The sequence below is a fragment of the Sturnus vulgaris genome, chromosome 8, assembly GCF_052056855.1.
Source record: "Sturnus vulgaris isolate bStuVul1 chromosome 8, bStuVul1.hap1, whole genome shotgun sequence".
In the NCBI taxonomy this organism is placed as follows: domain Eukaryota; kingdom Metazoa; phylum Chordata; class Aves; order Passeriformes; family Sturnidae; genus Sturnus; species Sturnus vulgaris.
Window position 1 is genome coordinate 18,499,918 of NC_142250.1, and position 26,388 is coordinate 18,526,305.

The 26,388-nt window shown below is 39.7% G+C and overlaps 1 protein-coding gene across 1 annotated transcript; it reads right to left on the bottom strand.

Annotated features, from left to right (window-relative positions):
* Positions 1-4,395: 4,395 nt before the first annotated feature.
* Positions 4,396-26,388, bottom strand: HELLS (helicase, lymphoid specific). Its single transcript, XM_014879881.2, has 22 exons — positions 26,332-26,388; positions 26,122-26,243; positions 22,522-22,644; positions 21,203-21,262; positions 20,677-20,713; positions 20,520-20,584; positions 20,013-20,054; positions 19,044-19,268; positions 17,415-17,597; positions 17,013-17,156; positions 16,254-16,450; positions 15,480-15,576; positions 14,361-14,522; positions 13,708-13,850; positions 12,416-12,554; positions 10,894-10,977; positions 10,687-10,806; positions 10,231-10,347; positions 9,197-9,356; positions 6,870-6,966; positions 6,574-6,650; positions 4,396-4,919 (listed from the first exon to the last, which is right to left on the bottom strand). The coding sequence occupies exons 1-22, from the start codon at positions 26,363-26,365 to the stop codon at positions 4,822-4,824; spliced, it is 2,526 nt and encodes an 841-aa protein (XP_014735367.2). The 5' UTR covers positions 26,366-26,388; the 3' UTR covers positions 4,396-4,821.

Consider the following 26,388-nt stretch of genomic DNA (forward strand, 5'->3'; position numbering starts at 1 on the left):
GCAGAAGTGTCTGCTTTCTGCTGTTGTCCTTGTTTGCTGGATTGTGGTTCCCTGAGCAGCAGAAGAGATGACCAGTGCATGGCTGTGTTTATCCTGGAGAACAGTGTGAGGGATTTACCAAGTTGAGTCATACTGGTTTTGGTGCCAGCTGAGCTGTGAGCAGCTGTCTGCTGGCACCCAGCAAGGGGCAGGTGGGCATAGCCAAGCCTCAGAGCAGACTGGTGGCCTGTACCCACTGCAAGGAGCCAAGAGCTGCTTCCTCTGTGGCCAGCACTGCTTCATGGTGATGGGGCTGGGCACATCAGTGTTTCCTGCTACTGCATCACCACAGATGCCCCTTTGTTCCCCACAGTCCCAAACTGAGCTTTGTGAGAAAAATGATCACATGATGCTTGCTGGAAACCAAGGAATCTGAGAGGGAAGAGGGGGTTTGAGTGGCCACAGTCCCGGTTCTGGCTCCCTCTGGGGGGAAGTACGTGTGGCTGCCCAAGGCAGCACCCCGCTCCTGGTGCTGCTGCAGGGCAGAGCTGCTGGAGGGTGCCTTGGGGGGTGATGTGGGGAGGGGGCACATGCCCATCGTGCCCTGGGCAAAAGGCTGATGGTGCCTGAGGAGCAGAACCTCGACCTGTGCAGAGTACAGAGGAGCCCTGCAGTGGTTATTTCTCTCACCTCTAAATGAGATGTTGGCTGTTCTTAATCATGTAAAAATAAATGGTTTCTAAGATGTGTCATCTTTCCTTTAAAACGGATTGCCAGTGGAAATCAGCAGGGTGGGTTTGTAGCTGTACACAGGCCCTCTGTGGCCAGCACAGGGCCCCTGGAGTTAGTGGCTGCATCTGCAACAGCTACAGACAGGGTCGTGTCCCTGCTCTGAAAAGTCCTGTCTGTGTTCACCAGTGCTGTACTGCTGTACTGCTGCAACCTGTGTTTCCTCTCCGTCACAATGAATCATATCACAGCACAGCAGCATTGTAAAAGAAAATAGAAAAAAAAACCAAACAAAACAACAAAAAAACCAAACCAAAACAACCAAGCTCAAACCACAACCCCAAACCCAATCTTCATCTGAGGTAAAGCTGAACTGACACCAAGGCTATAAGCCTCTGATTGTTCAGATAAACTGTGCAGCTTTTGGGCAGGTTGGGCAGGAACCTAATTCACCAACCCAGCTAAATTTAGTTCATCCTCTCAAGCTCCTTCTATGAGGCAAGCAAGCGAGGCTGCCATAGCTCAACCACCAAACTTTGTTTGGATCATCCCTGGGAAAAGCTTGGCTTCTCTGGGCCACTGGCACGTCAGCACACACCTGCACGAACTCCAGAAATACAAGCAGCTTTTTTTCGAGGTGAGAGTGGAGTGGAGGGATTTTTTTTCCTGCTGGGATGATGTCTCCCCTCACTACTGCTTATGGGGGTTAATTCTCTCCACAGCACACTTCCACAGGGGAAGGCTCTCTGTGCTGCAGTGCTGGCAGGAGGGTCTGCACTATAATCCGGTGCAGTAGTGGGAAGGATAGACCTGCAGGGGTGAAGGAGTGACCCTGTAGGAACAAATTGCTCTGGCTGCTTTGTGGACCAAGCCACAGTAGGACTGTGGCTGCTCCACAGCACCTGCTTTCTCAGCAGGCTGGGGGCTTAGGGCTCCCCCAGGAAAATGCCGCCTGCTGAGGCCATCTGGAGCGCTGTGTCCCAGCCCCAGAGCCTGGGCTGAGCACTCCAGTTCCTACAAAGTCACTACATTACTTTGTACACAAATGTCTGTCAGCAAAACAGCACTCATTCCAGAAAACCTCATGATTCTGGGGGCAAGGGCCTTAGAGCCTGGCCTGTGTCTGGCATTTCCCTGCCCTCCCACCCAGTGCCACACTACAAACAGCCACAAGCCCTGCTTTGTGCAGGGCCCAGGCTCCTGCAGCCAGGCTGGCAGCACAGCTGGGAAAACTGACTGCAGGGGACTACAAAAGATTTGTGGAGTAGTCTGAAAGTATAGGTTTCTAATGTGGATACCAGAGTTGATCCAGTTTATTATGTGGGAATGGATTAGGTGAGGAAGTTCGCATTTGTTACCTGAGGACTTTGATCACTCTCTAATGTAGCGGCTGAGAAAAGTTATGTATTTATCTTTTATGATGCAGGGCAAAATATTTGACAACTGCAGTGTTCACTGTAGTCTGACTTTCCAGATTCCTCAGGAGTTAAACAGTTGGCATCTGCAGTCTGTCAACAATAACAAAATAGATTAAATAGGGTCACTCATGCCTTGCAACCACACTGAGCTGCCTGCTTTGGAAGTTATCAATCATGTAAGAATACATAAAAGGTTCCTGTGAAGTGTGTTGGGCAGTTTGAGTGGGTGAGCATCCTGCCAGAGGGACTGTCTCACAAAGGTGGGCAGCACAGTACAAAGCACAGTCTGTCATTTTTAACACTGATTAAATTGATTTTGCACCATATTGCAGGTTAAGCAGGATAGATCAGTCTTCAAAAGTTATGTAGGCTGTGTGGGAGCAGCTGTCACTTATTAAGTCTTTAACAAGATTAGGTTGAGATACAGACAGTTTAATAGGGAAAGCAAAAGCCACACACACAAGCAAAGCAAAACAAGGAATTAATTCACTCTTTCCCATGGGCAGGCAGGTGTTCAGCCATCTCCAGGAGAGCAGAGCCCTGTTATGCATAATGATTACTTGGGAAGATAAACAGTGTCACTCCAGACATCTCCCCTTCCTCCTTCCTTCCCCCCTTCATACAGTGACCATGATGTTACCTGGTCTGGAATATCCCTTTGGCCAGATCAGGTCATCTGTCCTGGCTGTGTCTCCTCCCAGCCTCCCACGTACTCCCAGGCTCCTCACTGGCATGGCAGTATGAGAAGCAAAAAACCCTTGGCTTTGTGTAAGCCCTGCTCAGCAGTAACAAAAAAACCTCTGCATTATCAGCCCTGTGCTCAGCACAATCCAAAACACAGCCCCTTACCAGCCACTGTCAAGTAAACTAACTCTACCTCAGCCAAAACCTGCACAATCATTTTTTCTTAAATCATGTAGCTCTTCACTGGAATTAAAGGAGGCATGAAGGAGACTAGCACAGTGTGTGAATGTAACATGTGGAGACAGCACATGCTGGACTGCATTACTCAGGCTAATAAGTAACCGAACAGAAAAATTGAACTCTTGTCTTCAGCAATTACCAGCAAGACAGGGCTTTCACCAGACAAAGGTCAAAGCCAGCTTACTCATTAACAGATTTATCTGTTCCCTCAGCGGTAAGTATAAACATCTCTAGCTATTGAAAGATTCCCTTTTCTTTATCAGGCCAATAGAATAATAATGATCATAAAGTGAATGAAAACAGGTTTCTGAAGTCTGAGTTGGTAGGTTTTTTTTCATCTGTGTTATCTATGCCATGTTAATGAGCACAACTGCAACTGTGACAGCTCCAGCTGCAATTCCATGACTGCAGCTTTTAAATAACACCTAAAAGACATTTTCACAAACCAGAGCTGAAAGTTTAAAAGCTGCTGAGTCATCCAGTTCTGGGCCCCATGCTACAAGAACGACACTGAGGTGCTGGAGTGTGTCCAGAGAAGGGTAGTGAAGGTAAGTAAGTGTTCTGGAAGAGGAAAGTGCAGAATGTCCGTGTGGGTCTGTGAATGCCAAGGAGTACTGTCTGGGAAGAGAAGGGCAGTCAAGAGGTAAAGGATATTGCATGTATATTTAACCTGTAAGAGTTAGGTGTCAGCAAGGGTTTTCAATTTAAAATCATAAAATCATTTCATTGGGAAAGACTTTTGAGACAGAGTCCAACCATCAGGATGGCACTGCTGGATCCACCACTAAATCGTGTCCCCAAGTGCCACATCCACATCTTTTAAATACTTCCAGCTACGGCAACTCCATTGCTTCCCTAGGCAGCCCATTCCAGTGCTTCACTTTTTTAGTGAAGAAAATTCCTAATATACAATCTCAAACTTTCCTAGTGCAACCTGAGGCTATTTCCTCTTGTCCTATTGCTTGTTACTTGGGGAAGGGACCAACACCTCCTTACAAGCTCCTTTCATAAGGTCTCCCTTCTCCAGACTAAACACCCTAAGTCGCTCCTAAGACTTCTGCTCCAGACTCTTCAACAACTTTGTAGCTCCCTGCACATGCTTCAAATGGGCAACTCAGCTGCACAGGCTGACCAGCAATCAATACAGAAGTAATGTCTGCACCAGAAAGATTTAGGCTTTTTTGGGCTCATTACTTTTTGGTTTCTGGGGTTTTTTTGTTTGGTTTGTGTGGGGGTGTTTTTCTTTAAATGTATGACATTGGCTAATGAGCTAAATGGAGTAGCAAAAGTGTGAATTAAAGGACACAAGATAAGCTTCGCTTGTTTAAGAAGCCAAAATCCACACTTTTAGAACAAACCAGATATTTATTTAACCAAAATAATTTGCAGAAGTTAAAAACAGCAGCTACACAAATGGCTTTAGCAAAGACGCACGTCTCTCTCTTCCAAATAAAACTGTAATTGACACATTTTAAAAAACAACCAAAAAACAGGGGCTTAGGACTTCCACAGGAAGATTTTTTTTAACAAATTTGCCAGTTTATACCACTGAGCACAAGAACTAGCTGCAAATGTGAAACATGCTCGTTTTCTTACTTCTTTATGAAAGCCTACTAAAGCTACAACTATCACCTGCATTATGCTCTAGAACAGGTTAAAATTCACTGGAAGAACACAAGGGATTTGAACAAGGCCTTAAGGAAAGTCAGCATCAAGGACCAGTGACATCTCTGGAAGATCTGAAAGACTGCTTAGAGGCCACATTTGCATATTAAAACACGCACTCTGCATTGGACTCTGATGACTCTTCTAGGACTTTGAAGACACCCATTTTTTCCTTTTTCATTTTTTCAGAGGTCTTCATTTGATCTAAGATTAAAACAAATCAAAGGTCAACAATAACAGGTGTAGTAGAAAACATATTTGGAAAACAAACTGACAAAACCATTTTGCAGCACTGGAGAACAAGTTGATAAAACCATTTTGCTCCTTCATCAACAGCTGGCTACTAGAAGTTTGTGTTTGAAAATATTTTTCAGCTGTATGCTTTTAGAAAAAAAAATCCAACATCTCTGGCTAAATGTGAATGGATAAAAGCCATTTTAAAAGTTGCCTGAACTAGTCTCATTTTCCTGATAAAAATACCCAGAAAACCTATTTAGTGACATTACCAGGAGGAACAAAAGGTAACAGTAAGTAATATTCTTTCCAAAAATTCAAAGATTTGCAAACTTGTTTTCCTGGCAATTGCAACCACTTTGTTGCCCTTCCAGTGAATATTAAGCTAATGAAAAAGTATTATATTTATATAAATTTAATAATTATGGCCTACCAGGGTGGGAGCTGGCATTTCACTTTCTAAAGCACTAAGTGCAGTTTGCTATAGCATATATTCAGTATATGATGCCAGACTAATATTTTGTATTATTATTTTGACAACCTTATTATAATTTTGGTTAGCATAGCAAATAAGAAAGAAAGCTACTACAATAAATACGTTACACACTAATAACACAAGATAAATAGCACCTCCTTCAACTTGGAAAGAGAAATCAGATTGTTTCACAGTCTGAACTTGTAAAGATACAGACCTGATTACTCATTCATTAAGAACAATTTTCTATACATATATTATGTGTATTATGTATATTATCAGTCCATTAAGCAGTTTTACACAACAATACCTTATTTTTCCTAAATTATCTAAATTATAGCCAAAGTTTCCTAAGGCAAATTCATTTTACACAAACTACACACAACATACTTATTTAAGGCAAAAAAATTTAGTTCTAAATTCTGTAATGACTGGGGTTTTTTTCTGTACCTATGCTTGGAGTCTTGTTCTGCTAAAGATGCTGAGGGAAACAAGGCATACTGAATCTACTAATCATACAAAAGCATTCTAGATCTATGAACTGGACAAGAATTTTTCCTCTCAGGAAAGTTAAGGGTTTTTAATAGAATCTTGGCCAGATCAAGCACTAGAATTTGCAGACAACCTCAAAAAAGAGTTGTGGTTTGGTTGGTATAACAGCTGATCCACTGACAAGCCATGGGAACTCTGAAAAGCTTAATTTCTTCCCTCCAAATATTAGACTTGACTTCTTTCCCCAAAAATGTTAGACAATGTTAGGTTAACTGTATTTTGAATTAAAAACTTACATTGGTACTGTCATAAGTTTGCTGGAATACATTTTTTTTGAGAATAATTTCTATTTTGATCAATTACAGGAACTCTCCTTGAAGGTGCTGTGCAGAACACCTCCTAATCTATGCTTGTCATTCACAGTATGCTCAGGGCACAGCATGCCTGAATGTGGTTTTCTGGAATACTTTTGTCTGTTATTTCTTCTCCAGCAAACCATATTGAAAATGTCAACAAAGGGACCAAAGGGTCCTTTGTCAAATGGACAACACAGCTGTACAGAAATGAAGTTATGGCAGCTTTCTACATATAAAGACTCTTACAAAATATGAATTTACTGTTGAACAGAATAAAGAAAACATAAGAACTCAGACTTACCAATAAGATCACTTCTATCCAAAAGTAATTCTAGATCTTTATCACTGATTACTTTTTCTTTAGATCCTTTAACCTCCCTGTTGAAGAAGAAATAATCTCTCAATACAGAAAAAAGCGTATTTTGCATAGAAGCAATATTGCATAGAAGTCAGTTTTCCCGTGTAGCAGAATCCCTAGGACATTCTTTCCTCTATGAAGATCCACATGCCACTTCATAAGACAAGAGAGCCCTTGATAGCTGCATGCAAGTTACAAGTTACAAACTCGTGGTCTAAGAAAACACGAAATCTGCATACCTCTCATAGTCTCTGGATTTCAGTAATTCTATTAATTCCTGAGGGTCCAGGCAGCTTTTTGACTGTGCTAGGCCAGATTTGCCACCTTTAAACTGATCTGTAGAAAGAATAAATTTTAAGAAAGCACACAGAGACTGGAACAAATTACTGTTGAATATCAAAACTAATGCTAGGTTTCATTGTTTTAGCCCTCAGATAAACACACCTTACACTAATGGAGACAAACTCAGAGGTACATTGAAGGTTTGCATGCAGGCCTTTCTATAATGTGTATGTATGTAGATATATATGTAGTATGAAGAACTAAAACACCAACATGCCCACATGCACACACAGAGCAGAAAAGCCGTTAGTTCTACTTACAGGAAAAAGATTGTAAATAAAGTTAGATGGTGGATGCTGAAGTTTTTTTTGTTCCCTTTGTATTGTAAGCTGGTTAAAACAAAGTAAGCAGTATTAACCACGAGACAGGAAATATGTGAAAGATGTGGTTTGAAGAGAGAGCAGCCTCAATTTAATGAAACAGACAGACATGACAAAATAATACCCCTGACTCAAGCTGCTTTTTTGAGACTATGCTAGCACCTATTTACAGCAAATCTGGATGTCAGTCCAACTGTAAAAAACATTACACAAGATCATTACCTAACCAAAGCTCAGCATGGATCAAGTCAAGCTCGGTCTTACACGTTCCAAGGAGACTGGCAAGACTGGCTGTTCTGTGCCAAGTTTCCTCAATTTTTATCAACATATGTACCTATTTTATTAATGTGTCTTCACTGATTCCTTTCATCACACTGTTCTTCCTTCCTGTATCTTGGTTTCAGAAATCCTCCCTACATCTTTTCCCATCTCCCTTCAAGAACTCTGAGTTTATCTGTGAAGTGCAAATCAGATTCATGGTCCAGAGCAGTCTGTATGATTCTCTCCCCCATTAACATCTACAGCAGTGACACACATGCTCCAAGTCCTCCTTTAATGCATTTCATTAGTGATGTTGTCTCTCCCTTTTATTTTCCAGAGTTTCACAAACCATAGGGTATTAAATTAGTGCTGTGCAGGTCTCAAGTTGCCATAACAGTGATATGAGAAAAATATAGTTTCCTAAGCAACTTCCTTCAATGTAACAGAAGCACAAGATGGAAAGCCAAAAACAAACAAAAAAATCACTGTAAGAAGTTCCAGTTCTTAAGTTCCAGTATTTGTACTGTATATACCCTACATGGTTAGTTCTGTGATATTCCTTCCTCACTTACTTCTCCAAAGTCCCAACATTTTTTAGATATTCACAATAACAGGATCCATAACATTACCTTTACATTTACACCATGAATCCAAAGGTTCCTGAAGTGACACCCCTACCTAAGCAACAAGATCTACGTGTGATACACCAATTGATGCCAAGATAAATATTGAACTTACTGCAAAACTGAAGGCATTGACACTTAGCTTCCTTCCAGTACAAGTAGTCCCAGTCTCCAGTGCTGCCCTAGTACACGGCAGTCGTCTATTAGAGCCCATTCGGTGCTCATCTTGCTGCTTAGGTTTTAACTGCCGTTTGAACCATTATCAAATCATTATAAAGAAAACCAAATCAAACCAAGAAAGTATACTGGTCAATAACATGCCTATAAAGAGACAGCCCAGGCAGTCACACCAAGACAGAAGTGCAAAAGGTTTACAAAGAAAAAGGCTAATGCTAGGATTAAGTAATTATCAAAGACTAGCTAACATAATCCAGAATCAGAGGCAAACCACATCTTAGGCTTGGCTGTGCAGTAGACAGAGGTGTGGCCTTTTTGCCCCTTTATGGCCTCATGAAAAGGCTTTTATCCCCTCAATATGAGAATACAAGAATGATGAGAAGATTTTAACCTCTGAAGTTTAATATAGAACTAGTTATTGCTCAGAAGCCAAGTTATAAGAATTGCAATTCTTCAATTGAGCTTAATGTTTGGAAATTGCTATATATAAAGAGCTATAGTCCAATTGTCACAAACAGAATAAGCTACAGAAGCAAAGCAGGATTCCTATAGGAATCCTATCTGTACAAGAAAAACTCATCCCCCAAAAGGGACACTTCAAAGCAATCACATTCTAAAGGCTTTTGAGTATGACAAGCCATATAATCAAGAACATCACAAAAATCACCATTATTCTGTTCATAAATCCAAGGACTATTGTTCTGGCCAGTTGCTCAAACAGGACTGGATTTCTGTGGTTATAAAACACTGGACAGAGGCAAACAGGATACTGAAATTTGTTACAGCTTGAGATTTAAAGAAGCAACACATGTTGACATGAAGTCCTAAGAGAAAGACACTAACTTTTATGGATAATCAGCTTCTCCAGCTTCCTCTTGGCAGCAGCTCTCTCCACAATCTTCTGGTCAATAGTATTTGCTGTCACAAGACGATAAACAACTACTGGCTTTGTCTGACCAATTCTGTGACACCTGTCTTGGGCCTGCAAGTCTGACTGGGGGTTCTGAGCAGATAAAGAAATAAAGCAGTAACAATTTAGTTATGCCATTATCCTTTTTTTAAAGGACATATCACATGCAGCATTTTTCATGGGGAGCTCAGTGTCAGTGCAGAAGCAGAAGGGACATGGTATAGCAGAACTCTACCTCTCTTGACTCTTAAGCTTATCCATGACAAGCTCTGCTGCTATAGCTGCACAGGTAGAGAAACCCAACCAGCCTGGACTGTTTCTGCAACACGTGCTGCAGTTTTCTACAGATAGACATGGTTATTAATATGACAGATTTAGATGATAATTTCAGTTGTAGTTGAGTTTCTTTGTTGGAGGACAAGAAGAAGTATTCTAAAAGTTTTTAGCTGAAGTTGAAAACAACAGCACTGTCTACTAAAATAAAGTGAAGATGCAGAGGTCCTCAGTCCTTTCCTTCCATAGCTCTCCTGCCCAGCCTCCGGACTTACAGGAGCAGCAGAATCCTAGCTAGCTAAAACACATGGCAAGTCACAGAGGAAATTCATGGAGCTGCTACTAATATGGCAGCTGTTGTAAACAGGGAAGTCATAAAAGGTCCAGCTACACTCAAATTTAAGTAATAAAAATAAGGAAATGTATTGACAACACAGAAAAACCTGCTTTTGGTAACTCAGGGGCAAACTCAGAAACTAACTCTAATGTTGCATTCAGTAACCCAGGACTTTTCAAATGAGGCTGTATTATTTCACAAACAAAATGTCTGTACATGGTACTATTACCTTCATGTAACACCTCGCTAAAGTTATAGAAATGGTCTATACCACAATGGGTTCATAAATTATTATCATAACCAGCAAGAGAAAGCATTTTTGACACATATCACTAGGTTAACAATCTGTCAACATACCCAGTCACTGTCATAGATGATAACTGTGTCTGCTGTAGTTAAGTTAATGCCCAGGCCTCCAGCTCTTGTGCTCACTAAGAACAGGAAGACTTCAGGGTCAGTATTAAATTGGTTCATCTGGAAGAGATTTCATCTATTAAAAAAAGTAAATGGACCAAACGTAACATGGCTAATGCTTTATTTTGAGAGACCTGTTCAAAAAGACGAACACAGAAAATACAACATTAGCTGTCAGAGGTGTTAAGAAGCACTGCATTTTAGGTATACCTCAAGGTAATGTTTAGCAGCACATTTTACTGCTTCAGTATTTCTGAGCTGCAGATGCTAAGGCAGAAGACAATTTTCAGCAGAGTTGTTTTGCCTATTAAAGGCAAAGTGCTGTGCAAAATCATATCCCAATGTCACAGCAAAAGCAGAATTTGCTAATGTGCTCACGGGGCATGTTCATGTACTTACATTTTCTTCTCTCTCCGAGTAAGACATAGAGCCATCCAATCGACTGAATTTGAAGTCTCTCAGGTAACAGTAATCCATCAAAATGTCAAGCATCATAGTCATTTGTGAGAACAACAAGACCTACAAAACCAGAAAGATTCCTTAATGACATTTTTTGTTTGTAAGAAGATGACTGTATTTCATCCCTCCAATAATCTTCAGCTTTACCTTATGTCCTCTCTTTTTAAGTTCTGGAAGCATTCGGTCCAAGAGTAGAAACTTGCCTGAATTCTTTACTAGATCTTCATCAACCTTGGAACAGACAAGAGGGGATCATATATTAGGAGGGAAGGAGACCAATGGCTTCCCCAACTCAGAAGCATCAACAAAAGCTGTCTGAAATCTCATTGAAACAAGTGTGCACCATTTTCTTAACTAAAAGCCATAATATTGGAAGTAATGTTGATTTTAGCAAACAACTGTTAATTTTAGCAAACAACACTAAATCACTTAAATCATAATGAAACTAAATTGAACCCCACCATTTCATATGCCCAAATAATTATTTCTTAAAACTAATTAGCTTTCACCCCATTTCTGGAAGGAGAAACCCTAATGTTGTTAATTTTTCCTCATGGAATAGTGTTGCTATTTCTTTCCCAGCTTGCAATTAAGGCAAAAGGCTTCCACCTACTGGACACTGAGAGGTACCGCTGAACAAGTTACTAAACATCAGCCAAGTGGTAAAAATTCACAGCAAGTTTTCACACTGCTGCCTGCCATAAACCCCTCTTCAAGAGAGCTTGTTAAATCTAATTCTTGTTAAGGGCAGGGATATAGAAACTTCTAAGGTCTGAAACAAACAGCAGCCACCGTGGTAATTATGAATACATTTTCCTGAGCAAGTACTAACTCCTGTGCGTGGTGTCAGCTGTCAAACAGTCTCCATTTTCTACACACTAATTTTCCCTCACTGGGGAATCCTCCCTGACTGGGGAATCTGCTTTTTATGCAGTGCCCTTACACTGATACACTTCAACAACACACTCTGGAGTACAGGAGGTGCTATTATCACTCACCAAATAGGAAACATGACTACATATACCTACATCTACATTTAGAATGTACAAGCAACTTCCAGTTCTTCAGGATTCTTTTAATTCAAATTATTTCATACTTCCCTATATTTCCATCTGCTTTGTGTAGATTAAACTGCCAGCTGGTCTTTGTGATAGAACTTTGATTTTTTTTCCCTTTTGATGAAGGATGCTGTATTCTCTGAGCAGACAACTCTGTTGTACTTGGTTCAGTTCTTCAATGATGCACACTTAAATGTTACCACTGCACCTCCTGCAGTGTGTACAATTTACTTCATGAACAGTTCACCAAGGTTAGCATTTGTTTTGAAAAATAACCCTGGTGAGGAGACCTTGAGGCAGCCTCGAAAGCACCTGGAGTCAATGGAAGCCAGTGACTCTTTGAATGAGTAAATCTCAACCAGCAGAAGAGCACTGTCACAATGAAGAACACCACAGCACCACTGTGCAAAGACTTAATGGGCACAGCAGCTGAACAGGTCCCTGCAACTGCTGCTGCAGAAAGCTTCAAATAATGATTCAGTATGCTGGTGGAATTCAATAGGAGGCATATGCCAAATACATTGAAAAGGTCATTCTTTACTGCCATCAGGTGCCAGTTTATTGCTTTTTAATGCCTGGGATAAATTATCTAATGCTTTTAAAATGTGTACCTTGAATTGTTGAGTCGCAGGATCCAAAGGATACTCAATAAGATAGGGGTGATTACAACACTTCCTCAATAACATCATAATATTCTGCAGTTTAAGGTTCACCTCCGAATCCATGGGCATGCTGACTTCTACCACTGGCCTTAAAAAGATACAACATCTTATTAGAACTGAAAGTGTGCCCTTATTATGTTACAAATACTTGAGGAAAAAAAAACCCTACAACAAAATCAAGCAATGGCATCACATGCTGTGACGTCCTCAAAATCCCTTATAGTTTGTAAAGCTATTACCAGACAAAACTTCTTAGAGTGCCACACTTGGCAACGAAGGCATAACTGTTTGCCATTACTGATTAAAAATATAAAAGAGCAGTCAATAGTAATTAGAAACAGAATTTGACTTGTGCAAGTCACCCAGCAGAAAAGGGAACAGAAGCAAGCCCTCACCAGACCACAGTCAGATTTCCTGGGGAGCCAATATCTAAGATGTTCCAGAATCAGCTCTCTGCCTATCCCAATTTGGCCACATTGCAGGAATCACAATGAATACCGCTATTTAGTCTTCTTCATGTAAGTATTGTCTCCAACGTAAGGGATCTATGCATACCATAAATCTAACACAAACATAGATTTAATTATCTTTTCTCACAGGCTACACTGGACTAGAATAAAAATCTAGCAAAATAAGCACCTTTCAACCTGAAGATTTTCCTTATGCCCAAGGGATTTTTAACCAATTTAGGGCCACCAACAGAAAGAAAAAGTAGAGGACATTTGAAGTGCTGGTGTTTCTTTCCAAGCAACTGTTATGCATGATGGGGCCCTTCTCTCCTGAGGATGGCTGAACACCTGCCTGCCCATGGGAAGCAGTCAATTAATTCCTTGTTTTGCTTTGCTTGAATGTGCAGCTTTTGCCTTCCCTATTAAACTGTCTTTATCTCAAATCACAAGTTTTCCAGCTTTTACCCCTTCTGATTCTCTCCCCAGCCCCACTGACGGAACTGTGAACAATCAGCTGAGTGGTGCTTGGCTGCTGCCTGAGATTAATCCACAATAGTATCCTGAAGTTGACTGCAACTCAAATGAGCCAGTGAGTGATGGTACAATGATCCTTGCTATCAAGGCTCAGTGAATACCAGGTAAAATCAAAGAAAGAAACCATAAAGCTACAAGGATATTTAGAATAACTAAATGCCTTTCTTTCAGATCAATTTCAGTAAGCAAAACTCTGGAAGCAAACTAAGTGGGAGACAGACAGTACAACAACAACAAAAAAATTTTCAAGACAGGCACCTCTCTTTTTCTACTTCCTCTTGCATTTTGCTGATTAATTTTTCCAAGTCATCAGGTGAACCATTATGTTCTTCACAATAATCAACCACTTTCCGACTACGGCGTTTTGGTCGGCCTGTAGAGCTCAACTCAACTACTTCTTCCTGTGGGAAATGAGAACATCGCCATCAACAGCAGCCAGCTTCAGAATCCAAGGCCTGTGATGATCCAAGCATTCTCAAAACTGAAAAGAGGCCTCAGTGATGTGCATCATGCAACACTTATTTAGACTCAGCAACTTAAATTTTGGCTATGTAGAATATGCAGCCAAATTATAAAGGTCTGCAACAGTAGCTTTCCAAAGTTTCTGCTTGATTTTAAAAAGCTACATTCATACCTTACCAATTCTAAGCTGAAACTGTCAACTCTATGAAAATAGTTCTTTCCCTCCCAAGCTACCAGTAATCAAGAATATATTTACACTTATATTGTTTTAATTCTGTGCCACAGGCCTATCACCGTAATTGCCACTGAAATAGATAACAAATAGATCAGACTAAATACTTAAGAATAAAAGCAGGTTTAGTTACAATAGTGATGAAGTAGTACCAATATGGTTTTGCATACAAACTATTAAAATCAAGCACATTTTGAACATCCGTATCAGTAGATACCTCATTATTTCCGAGCAGTTTCCTAATGGTGCGATTGACAATGGCAGTATAGAAAGTTTCCTGCTTCTTTGCCAGCGGTGCATACACCACAACTTCTCGTTTAGGAGGAACCTCCAGAGCAACATCTGATTTCAACCTTCTCAGTAAGAAAGGTGTCAGAATCTGAAATGGTGAGCAGATGCTACAATTACTCAAAACTGTCAACACAGCTAGCTTAAAAAAAAACAAAACAAGACAACAACACAGCAGGCCTACTGATGAAATGCTATTTTGCCAATTTAAAGCAAGAATCAATTTGCATATATTTAATTTTTTAATATGCATGCCTACTCAATATTTTCATGCACATGCTGGTACTAAGATGTCCATGGATGTGTTGTTTCAAGACATTTTAAAAATTCTGAAGCACTTAGTAGGGGTGAAGTAGTAACTGCCTTACAGACCTTTCTTACAAATGCCAGTACTGAAAGTAATCTTATTACAAAACCGCTAATTTTGTTTGTTATATTTCTTAAATCAAGTTTTTCTGCAAATGCTCAAACTTTTAACCAAAATAAATAGTCATCAACAATTATACATAAAAGATACAGTTTGGATCCCTCACCAGCAGCTTATAATAGAAAAATGATAGCTCTGTAAGCATTTACTTCCACACACTTTAAAAAAAGAGCTTTAAGTGTAAATTTGGAGACAGCCATATTGTATAACTGGTTTGTCAAAAGGTATTCTGCTCAACACCTAAAAGTTACATATGTTCCCTCAAAGTTATCTTTTAACAAAATAAAAAAAAAATAAATAAAAACAAAAAAAATGGATTGTGTTCCATTCACTCTTAGTGAATGGAAGTCGGTAACTACAATTAAGTTTGACTAAACTCAATTCAGTTTCAAGAATAAAACTGAGTGGCTACCAAAGAGATGTATCATTCCTATAGCATTCGTAAGAGCTGCAAAAATTGAAAAAAAACACCCCACAAGTCTAAGAAAGTCCAGAAGTTACACAATAAAAACCCCAGACCAGAATTCAGCTTCACAAACAAGATTTTGACACACTTCATGACATGGCTTGTCAGTGTTACAACTATATCACAAAAACACAAAATGAAGGATAAATGAAAACCTGATGCAGCATATGCAAGATGTTTTGCTCCCTTTCTTTAGCAATAATATCTTCAGCAGTTTCTGTAATGCTGGTAATATCAAACCAGGATTCAAAGCTATAAAACAAAGCAAGGAAAAAAATAGCTTACTTCATAGCTATTATTCTTCATTATTTTAGTATCTATTCTCTTATCCTGTGATTAAAAAAAACATAAAGCATTCACATCCATCATGAATAGAAGGTGTATGGGAGGAATTTCTCAAATATACCTGTCAATTCAGAAGCTTGAGGTCTTATGTGATTTGTAAAAACACTTGAATTAATTGGAGTATTTATTACCATCTATTATAATCCATCTAGGCTATAGCTTTTTCCAAAAATTAGTCTAAACACTATTTTGGCAATGCTCTTCCACCTGACACCCTACTGCTGCAGAAAAGGATTTGTGGGTCCTGTGCCTGCCAGCCTCACACAGCTTCATCCAGCACCTTTGAGAATCTCAAAGCAGCAGCAAACATTTGTGATAAACAAACATCTCTCAGCACAAATGTTTATGTCAGCTCACAGCTGAGCTTCCAGTATCCAGGGAGACCACAATTAATTCTATCTTTTCTGAAACCAAGTGTGGGGCAAGACCCATTTCAAAGCCTTTGCCATCATTTAATCATACTGAATTACAACCATACCATAAAACAGCTCTTCACAAACTGATAAGTTTCATTATTAAAGAGTCATAACAGTACTCAAACAGAACAAAGAGAAATAGCTTTCCATCATCAGATTGCAACCTACCTTTTCAAATCATCAAACACATCTGGCAACAGGAAGTTAAGCAATGACCAAAGCTCTGCCAAATTGTTTTGCAGGGGAGTGCCAGTCAACAGGAGTTTATTGTCTGCGTTAAATCGTTTCAATTCTCTGATAAGGCGGCAGTTCATATTTTTAATCCTGTGACCTTCATCTACTATCAGGTATTTCCAGTAGCAGCTCTACAAAAATAAAAGGTATTTCAGCTTTATTCCATCAAAACACGTGTCAGATTAATTAAGAAACACTAATCAGACTGTTTGATACTGCCTGTCACAAAGGTTCTATTTATTCTTTTTCACTTTGCCAGACTAATAGAGCTGACACCAAACAGTTCATGTCACACATCTGCTTCATGGTGACTGCCTTTTAGAAAACTCAGATGGTTAAAACAGAACTACAAGAAGCTCATCTTGTTGAAACAATCACTGTGATGATAAACACAATATTTATACACTAAGTACAGTTTTTACTCTAAACATCCTTAACCATCATCTACAGAAAGGTAACAAAAAGAGCAGGTATGCTATAACTATCTGCTTTTAGAATAATGTTCTGTTTGAAGAACTTAAGCATTGGATTGCAGAGCTACTACTACCAAGGAAACAGAAGTGAATGCCAATATACATGCTACAGTATGAAATGTACTGTACAGGCAGCATGTGGGTTTTTTACCGTGTTTCAAAAGCACTGCTAACAGAACAGAGGCACAACACAGTCCTAGGGCTAAGAGAACTTGGATACCTGGAGGGCATTTCTGTCTCGCATTGCTATTTCAAAGGAAGTAACAACCACAGGATAGATTTGCAGTGATCCTTGTCTTGTGTGAATTTTACGAACCAGTTTACGGCGCTCCTGCTGAGCTCCGTGATAGAGCATTAGCGGAATCTGTAAAAAAGAGGTTACAAGTCAGGACTACAATGCCCATTTTAAGCCAATGGGAAGGCAGTAAAAATACTGAGATCTCTTACAAGAAGGCTGTAAATACATAGCAAGTCATGGCACAGTCTGTAGTAACCATAAACAACTACAATTAAAATGGTGTTCTATATAGAGAAAGTTTCAAGGCAAAGAACTAGAATAGAAATTAAACAATTTGTGCTTTTAAACCTAAGAAAGAAGAAGAAAAGCCTTCATTTCTTTTACCTCTGGAGTAAATCTCTTGAATTCAGACATCCAATTTGGAAGAGTAGACAAAGGACCACATACTAAGAATGGGCCAGGGACCCCTCGCTCCACCATCAGTGCTATTGTTGCAATACACTGGATTGTCTTCCCCAGCCCCATTTCATCAGCTAATATGCCATTAATACCATTTTCCCAAAGCATCTGCACATGCAAAAAAAAAAAAAAAAGCAAAATGATCAACATACATTTGGAAAAACAAAGATCTTTAGGAATGTTACACCTGTGGACACCCTCTACTAGGCCCATATTGTATTATAGATGAAGATGATTGTCTCTGTGATAAAAATAAATACAAGCACCTTGTAAATGCCAGATATTTCCAACAGATGTATGCATTCCTAGTCAACTAAGCTAGGAAAAGTGCCTGACTAGGGCACAAAAAACAGAACAGTATCAAAGAAAAGTATGTTACTTTAGTAACTTTAGTGTTGCATCAGAAGGCACTTCATCTGCAAGTACAGCTTACATTACCCAAGGTTTTACTCATCCCAGCTCCAAAACTTCACTCAGCTCTGCTCTCCAAAAGACCAAATGACTGTGCTGACATTTCAGTGGTATCTATTCAAGGAGCTTCTGTAGGGACGGAGCTCCTGTAGCTACCTCACCACAAGAAAAGGGTGCACTTCTTGGCCAACACAGCACCTGCTCCAGCCAAAGTTCTTTGGCCAGACATTGCCTACTCTGACAAATAACAGAGCAACCTCTCACAAAAGAAGAGAAAGAAGTGCTCTTTAGCCACTCTCTACTATTCAATAAAGATACATAAAAAGGTTTTTATAACTGAGGGCCCAACTAAGTAAGTTGGTTTTCCCTCCAGAAGAGGTCTGTCTTCACTAGGCACTTTGCAGTAAGAGGAAGTGAGTGACCAAGTTTAGCGGCACTCATTTAAGGGGTGAATCTAAGCATGTTGAAACAATGTATGCTTGTAGGGAGGAAAAACAGAAAGAAAAAAATCTATGAGATCAGTAGCAGAATTAAAATTATTTTGACTGTTATTAATTTTTAAATTTGGTTTGTATGCTGAAACAGGTAAAGTTAAAAATGTATGAGGGTAATTTTGATGGCAAGTTCCTATAGTTTTTTCAGAGGCTAAAGACAACATTTTTAACACACTGTGTTAATATTACTAGTTAAGACTCCAAGATACAGAGAATAAAAACTTATCTGAAAACTTATCTGTCAAGCCTGCAAAGGTAACAGGTGTTTGAATACCTTTGGGCTAGGTATTCCAGAGAGAAAAATAAGACTGTCCCTCCATAGGATGTACAGTCCTTCTCCTTTCACAAACTTCTTTGTAAGGAGAGGTTGAGCTGAACAAGAAAATAGATAGAAAAAGGGAAGATGGAGAACACCAGCCAGAAAGTCTAAAGGCTTAGAAACACCAATATCCTTCCTACACTGAAACATTTTATTTGCTGTTAGGTAACTTTTCATAACAGCAGATTCTTGTACCGTGAAAGATCATAACTAACTCTCTCCTCTTCACCTTCCCTGTACCAACTACAATCAGAGATCTCTAATATCTCTTCCTCTCCACGCCTGTTTCCAACCAGTAGCAATTCTGATCAAATTCAATTGTATCCATACCCTTAGCCACTCCATGCCTTCCACTTGGTACCACCTCATTACACCACCAGTAAAAATCTTTGGCTGCTGAAAAGGCACTGGTTGTCCATTAAATTTTCGCACAGGATCAAGAAACTGCTTGGCACTGTGTCGTACAGCTTGACACAATCTGTCCTTGATGACACTGTTTGAGTCTCCATTTTTCTGCAGGTCTTCTGGATGCAGGTTGTCAGCAGAGCTTTCATCCTGCAGAAGGAAGGTCAAGGAACATGTGATAAGTTGAATGCACATCAAAGCTTGCCAAGACATACTTCTTCCCAATTTACACCAGCCTTAATGTGCAGTGAAGTAATTCAGTCACTGACACAAAGACTTCTTCTGAGTTAACTGTCAGCTCAAGAGTAGACTTTATAGATCCTTTTCCCCTTTAGAATTCAAGGGCAGTGACAGCTACTAAAGCTATTTGGCTTATAATTTTCTATCCATTAAACAGACTTAAAACCTTCCTCACAGAGGCTGGCATTCAATGCAGCTATTTCCCTTCTGTAAGCAGAAGAGTTTTCCTTTCTGTAAGCTGCTCTAATGTTAGGAAGCAATACACACTGTGCATGCAGCTCTTGAACTACAGAAGCAAAAAGAGACCTCACCTGTTATATCCACGCTTGACTGCTTAAAAATTACTGTCTTAAGGTCTTAAACACCAACATAAATATTTTAAATAAATTCCTATTTCCTTTATTTCTGGAGCTACTAGAAATCTATAAAGTATAAATACCTTCAAACTCAGTTTTTAAAAAATAAATTAGAAGTTTTTACCTTGGATTTCTGAAATAAGTATTTAAGTGCATTCATTTATACCACCTTTCTAAAACTTTAATTCAGGACTTCAATAACTAGCAAAGGTATTTATTTACAGGTAAAGTTTAGAGATACGCTACAAAGGATAAAAAGCTTAGCCCTCTTAAACTACAATAACATATGTCAACATACCTGATTTTCCACTTTACTTTTTTTTGCCACTGATAATATTTCCTGGAAACAAACGGGGAAAAAAAAAACAAACATGCTTATGCTCTTTTCAAAGACTACTGTCATTTGTATTTCATGTAATCTCTTCATTCATCTTGCAATCTGGATATACTTTAAAAAGCTTTCCATACAATATCATTAATCATACAAGTGACTCTAAAACAAGACCACACACCAGGTAATACATTTCAATTAGAAAGGGTAGCTGAAAATTCAATTGGCAACGTAGACTCTCCACAGCTTGCCTCCCCTAAAGACTTGGAAAAACAAAATATCCAGCCTCTACAGCTGTGACATGGATCTTGTTACATAGATCTTTGCACACGGACAGACTATTGATGGCTGATAATATCTGGTAGCAATGTATGAGAATGGAGTGCTCTGAAACATCGATGTCACAGAAACTGACTCACCCATTAAAAGCCGTGCTACAAAAATCCGGACAACTTATTTATAGTTAAGTCATACCTCTTTGGACATAATTTCTGATATGTTGTATGTCCCATCTTCTCTTCCTCTCTTCTTTTTTGCACCTATAAGATAATATTTGAGTTTATACAATGCATCAAACATTAAGGGAATCAAATCCACCAGTACTGAAAAAAGGCAAAGCCTAATACATTACCTGATTTCTCTTCTTTGCCATCAACTGGGTTTTGACCCTAGGAAAAAACCATAGGAACAGGTCCATCATCTTATGCATCTCTAACTATCATGACACAGATAAAAAGATGTAATCAGACTGCAACCATTACCTTTGAAAGTTTCTTGAAACATTTCTACTATTAAACAGTTTTCAAGAACACAGCAAAAAAATATTCCTGCTTATTTTTTCTTGTTACTTATTCAGTATTTTGGCTGAACAAAGCAATCATTGCTATAACAAAAAAACTCCTCAAGACAAATTGAAACCATTTTCTCTAATAAAACTAGTCAAAAACATCCCTAAAATGACTGTCATGCTATACAATTTTTAAGCACTTTCAAACAGTCTTACTACAGTTAAAATAAATATCGTGTATTAGATAGATCCTGCAAGTCAAATATGGGACAATCAAACTTACTTATTTTACTTACCTTGATCAAAACTAACATTGCAATTTCTCCAACTTCTATTTAGAAAATTGCATAAAGTAGCTACTTAATCTTACCTTGGCAGATTTTAACATCATCTCTCTTTTTCTTTCTAACTTCTCTTTCCTCCTCTGTTCCTAAACAAAATAAAAACCACACATGTAATTCTTACCTTTCCATAACACCCACAATAGTAGTACAATCCACTACAGAAGTGATAGGTTACATTGCTAATACTGAGTTCCATGTACTCTATAGACTTTGTTTTTGCAACCCCACAAAGTTTATTCTGACGTAGTTTAAAACAAAGCAAAATTTGGACAAGAAAGTGCCACTGCTCTAAATTGCTTGTTAGTAAATACTTTAAACACTTAAATACAGTAATTTAGAAAGATCTGAACGAAAATATTCCCAATTGCAAACTCTTGAAGTTTACATCTACTTCAGTAAGTTTTCAACTTATTCAACTTCTACATACTACATATCCATTGCAGAACAGACAGCAATCTAAGCAGCCTAGAATGCCTTTAACAAAGAAATGCTTTAATGTCTTGAAGAACTTAAAATTTTCATTCCATCTACTATTTTTACTTGCTGGAAGCAAAAGGATCCTGAAGAAAAAGACCATGGTATTTATCAGATGGAGCAAGATTTAGTACTGAAATACGCATTCTAGCAATACAATAAGCACGAATCAAACTGATAGTTCAACTTGACAAGCATTCTGGAGGGGAGGTTCCTGCAGTATATCAGTGTCCCTTTATGGAAAATGTTATTTTTCTTAATCTTTTCCCTCTCTCCAAAATCTTGCAAGCTTACCCATAAAGGTACAGTTAAGAAAGCCAAGACAAAGCTAGGCATGAACTCAGCAGCCCATGGATTAAAAAAAAAGACAGGCAGCACTGTTTTATGGAAGCTCTTGATTGGGAACAGCATGGCCTCAGATCACTGTAATTTACTGATTCGTTTGAGGGAGGCCTAAGCATCTTGGACGTACTGAAGGTACATTTCATCCACAGCTTTCAGTTAATAATACAAGCAGGCTACTCAACTTCCTACTTGTCAGCTCTTTGCACCTCCTATCGTCCCTCCATGTTTTCTAGTTCCCTTAAACTTCAGTTCTTATTTGAAATACTTACTCTGCTTTCTTTGCACTCAGGCCAAAAGAACTGTAAAGGCATCAGTGCCACCTTTACACTGTGATTTTAAATTATAACTCATGTTCTTCTATGTCTATCTTTTAATTTACAGAATAAATTCTGAACACTATGTAAAGTATCATGTAATTCCTGTGCAGTAGATTCCAGTAGATTTTAATATTGCTAATGCAATTTTACTTCGAACAGCTGGATGGAAAAAAAACCCCAAACAGACAGCACCTTAAGAATCCACCTACCTCTAGCTGCTGCTGTTCCATTTTGGTTAGTAAGAATTTGGAATAGATGTTGCTTTTCTCAAGCAAATGTTGAAGCCTCTTATAGCGCATTTCACTTGATTCCCTGTCCCAAGAAGTGCGAGCCTGGCCAACAAAGAGAGATGTCAAGCATTTATAGATACAATTGTGAATATACTGAAGAACCCGTTCCTTGTGTTAAAATCATTAACTCTGAAGTGCCTCACACACACACCCTTTTCCTTCCAGCCATCATACATCTGTGGTTTGTGACTGTATGGACACATACATAGATATAAAGTGCTGTAAGATCAAAGTAACTGAAGGCTGCATTTACCAGCATATGCACCATACACACCTCCAGTATAGCAGCACATGGCATTCAAGGGCTAAAAGGTGCCTCAACTCCAATTCATAGATTTAGAGCAAAATGAAATCTGTTTTTTGTAGTCAGCAAAATCTGTGAGGGGGGAAAAAACCCTACCCGGCAAATTTCAGCACAGCTTCCCTACTATTATTATATCCCTTCATGTACAATTACACCAACTTATTTCCTCATGAAGAACAAGATATACAGACAGCTACAAAAGTATCACAGTTTTAGAGAGCTCAAGTCGATTCCCCATATGAAAACACTTTGCTTTTCTGCTCACTTTGCTTACAAAATCCACACATGCTTTTCAAAGTAACTGCTGCTGAATTAGCCAGGGTTGTGCATTCAGAAGTTTGCAAATTACTCTTTAAAACTTGAATCAAAACACCTCCAAAAAGTAAAAACCATGCACCCTTCTGCATTCATCTAACACTGCCTGCAAAACCGAGAAACCAAACAAGTCACAGAATCATTTCATTTGGAAAAGACCCAAGATCATCGAGTCCAAGCATTAACCAGCACTGCCAAGTTACCACTGAACTAAGGATGCCTCAGAAGTGCGGCATCTCTACTTTGAGTGCTGCTGCCCCAGCGCTGCTTCCCCAGGCAGTGTATCAGTGCTTGATCACCCTTCAGTGAAGACAATTTTCCAACAATGTCCCATCTAAATTTCCCCTTGCTCAGCCTGAGGACGTTTCCTCTTGTCTTATTGCTCATACGTGGAAGGGACCGACCCCCCCCACCTATCTACAGTAGTTATAAAGTGAAAAGTTTTCAATTAGCATCTCCAAGAGAAACCCAGAGACAAGCTGCAGAGCTTTACAAGATGCTTATCTATGTCACTGCCTTCAGAAGAAACACAGGGGGAAGAGCATGCCAACACAGAAAAACAAGGGACTCTTCTGAAACTGAATACACTGATAGGCAGGGAAATGGGATATTTCCTGAATCATGGGACAAACTATGAGACACTGAAAAGGTGAAGAATGTCCACTTGATTTTCTCCAAGTAATTCCAATCAGGCAGCAATTGTGTTTTTCTTTAAGAGAAGATCTGTCCCCACAATTTCTCTAGGGGAGGAGATTGCATTCTAGTGATTTTCTTTGCTTCTGCTCTCTCCACTAAAGGTTTTTACCTTCAGATGACAAGTAGCTGAGCTCAGAAAGATCAACTCTTGATGGCAATACCAAGAGAGAATACAATTAAAACTAACCTACTTTTTCAACAAATTGCTATTGTTCACTTTTTATTGGCATGACCACAGCATTCTTATTAGGTCAAACCGAAAGACTGTTTCCTCGACCAACTTCAAAAATTTCAAGCACAAAAAAGAAAACTCAAAAATGAACAGCACTTAACTCTAATGACATCTCACAAAGCCTTTTGACTCAAGCCTTCAAGCCTTATGACAGTGGGTTTTTCCCCCTTTTTGACTGAAAAGGTCGAAAACTTGTCACTCTTTGTCACCATCCTACATACACACATTTTTGCACAGTGTTATTTCACCGTTAGCCCTCAAAAAGAACTGGAAACTCCTCTGCTGAACTGTTGTACAAATCACCTGGCAGAGGGTTTGCCGAAGTGACAAGCATGAGAAACACAGAAGCTGCCCCCAGTCAGCCTGTGGTAACTACAGGAGTAAATCCCCTTGGTCTGACTGGCCCCCGATTGCCCAGGGAAAAGGTGATAAAGCACACAGGACAATGGAGCTATATCCTTGCTACAGGTTAAGTCCTGTGGTTCTCAAGAAATGGAGAATACAAAAAAAAAACCCCGCATTACAGCATCGTTACAGAAGTGGTCATTGTGGAAGAAATTAAAATTTTAAGTCTTTTTCTCAATAGTTCCTGTGCAATGAGAAAATTTGCTCTACAAGGGTTTCCTCCTCACCTTCCAGAAGTATTACTTTCAAATTTTTAGTTCCTAGTCTAATCAAGGAATACCTGAAGTTCCAACAGGCTACATCATCACTTACTGTTTGCAACAAAGAATATTATGAGTCTTCCAGGAGAATCGATATTCCTTTCTAACTACAGTATCACAAAATAATGCATCATCAAAACATATCTTTATAAATTCTAACTTGTCTCAGAAAAAGGAAAAAGAGCAATCAAAATTAGATCCAGGCCCTTAGAATAATGTGTCAATTCTTAAGAGGAAAAATCCCCTCACCTAATTTCTCTATCATACCGAATAATAGCATTAGCTCCTTGAAAGAGATCTTTAAGGTCCCTTCCAACCCAAACCATTCTGTGATTCCTTAGAACACAATTCCCCGAGGAGGCATTTAAGAGAACAGTTCTTTCAAGCTTGTATTTCCTTACTTCTGAAACACAATACAAATTATCATGTTAGGTCTAGAAGCATCAAGCTTCTCATGTTCTCACTCCATAACAGACTGGTTAGTATCAACCAGGGCTTAAAATCAGCGTTTGAAAACATTCTCAGCAAGAGGGAAATGAAGCATAGTAATCATTACATCACTTGCGGTGGGGAGGCACCACTTCCCCGAAGCAGTCTTTATTTCCTGCAGCACAGGCAAACCAAACATCGCCTCCCAGGTCGATCACATGTAGGCTTCTCCTGGCAGCAAAGCCAGGTCAAGGCAGCTCCAGCACCTGTGTGCAGGGAAGAGCAGGAGTGCAGACCAAGACAGGGACTGGCATAAACCCCATCCTTGTTAGCTGGGCTTTCTCGGCTAAACTACTTCATCACTTCTGCATAAACTATACCTGCTACTGAAAGAAACACATAACCAGGCTTATTTCTAGAAAGGATCTGCAGAACTCCACTCAGGCCGTTTGGATGGTGAAGTTTTTTAACCAAGGAGGGAAAAAAGTATTATGTACACTTTGAGAAACAAAACCAGAAAGTAAAAAAAAAATGTGAACTTACTATCCTTTTTCAAATCACCTCACTTTATAGGCATTATACCTCATATTTTTAAGCTCAAAACGACAAAAGCAAATATGTAATCTTCTCACTGCAAATTTCAATGAGTATAAAATGCAGCAGGCTTCTCCCTAAGGGCAAGAGTCCACCGCTAGCCTTTAAAAACAAAAGAGAAAAATGAAGGCCCCCGGTGGATGATCAAAAGGTGCTTATACACCACAGCACGGCCTTCCTCACGTTTGTTTGTTTTGAAGCTGAAGGAGCTGCCGGGCACGGGCACCCAGGCACGCCGACAAACCCCGCCGCCCGCGGGGACCCTGCCGCCCGCCGCCCCTCACCTTCTCCAGCATCTGCCGCTCCTGCTCCAGCCCCGCCGCCTCCAGCTGCTCTTCTTCCTCCAGCATGGCCGGCGTGATCACCGCCGCCTCTGCCTGTTCCCCCATGTCGGCTCTCAGCGGTTCTGCAACGAGCGCACGGTCGCTCACGGTCACTCACTGTCGCTCACGGTCACTCACTGTCGCCCACGGTCACTCACGGCCGCCCCTCACCGCTATCGCCGCTGCCCGAGTCGCGGGCGGGCATTGCACCGCTCCCGCGCGCGCCGC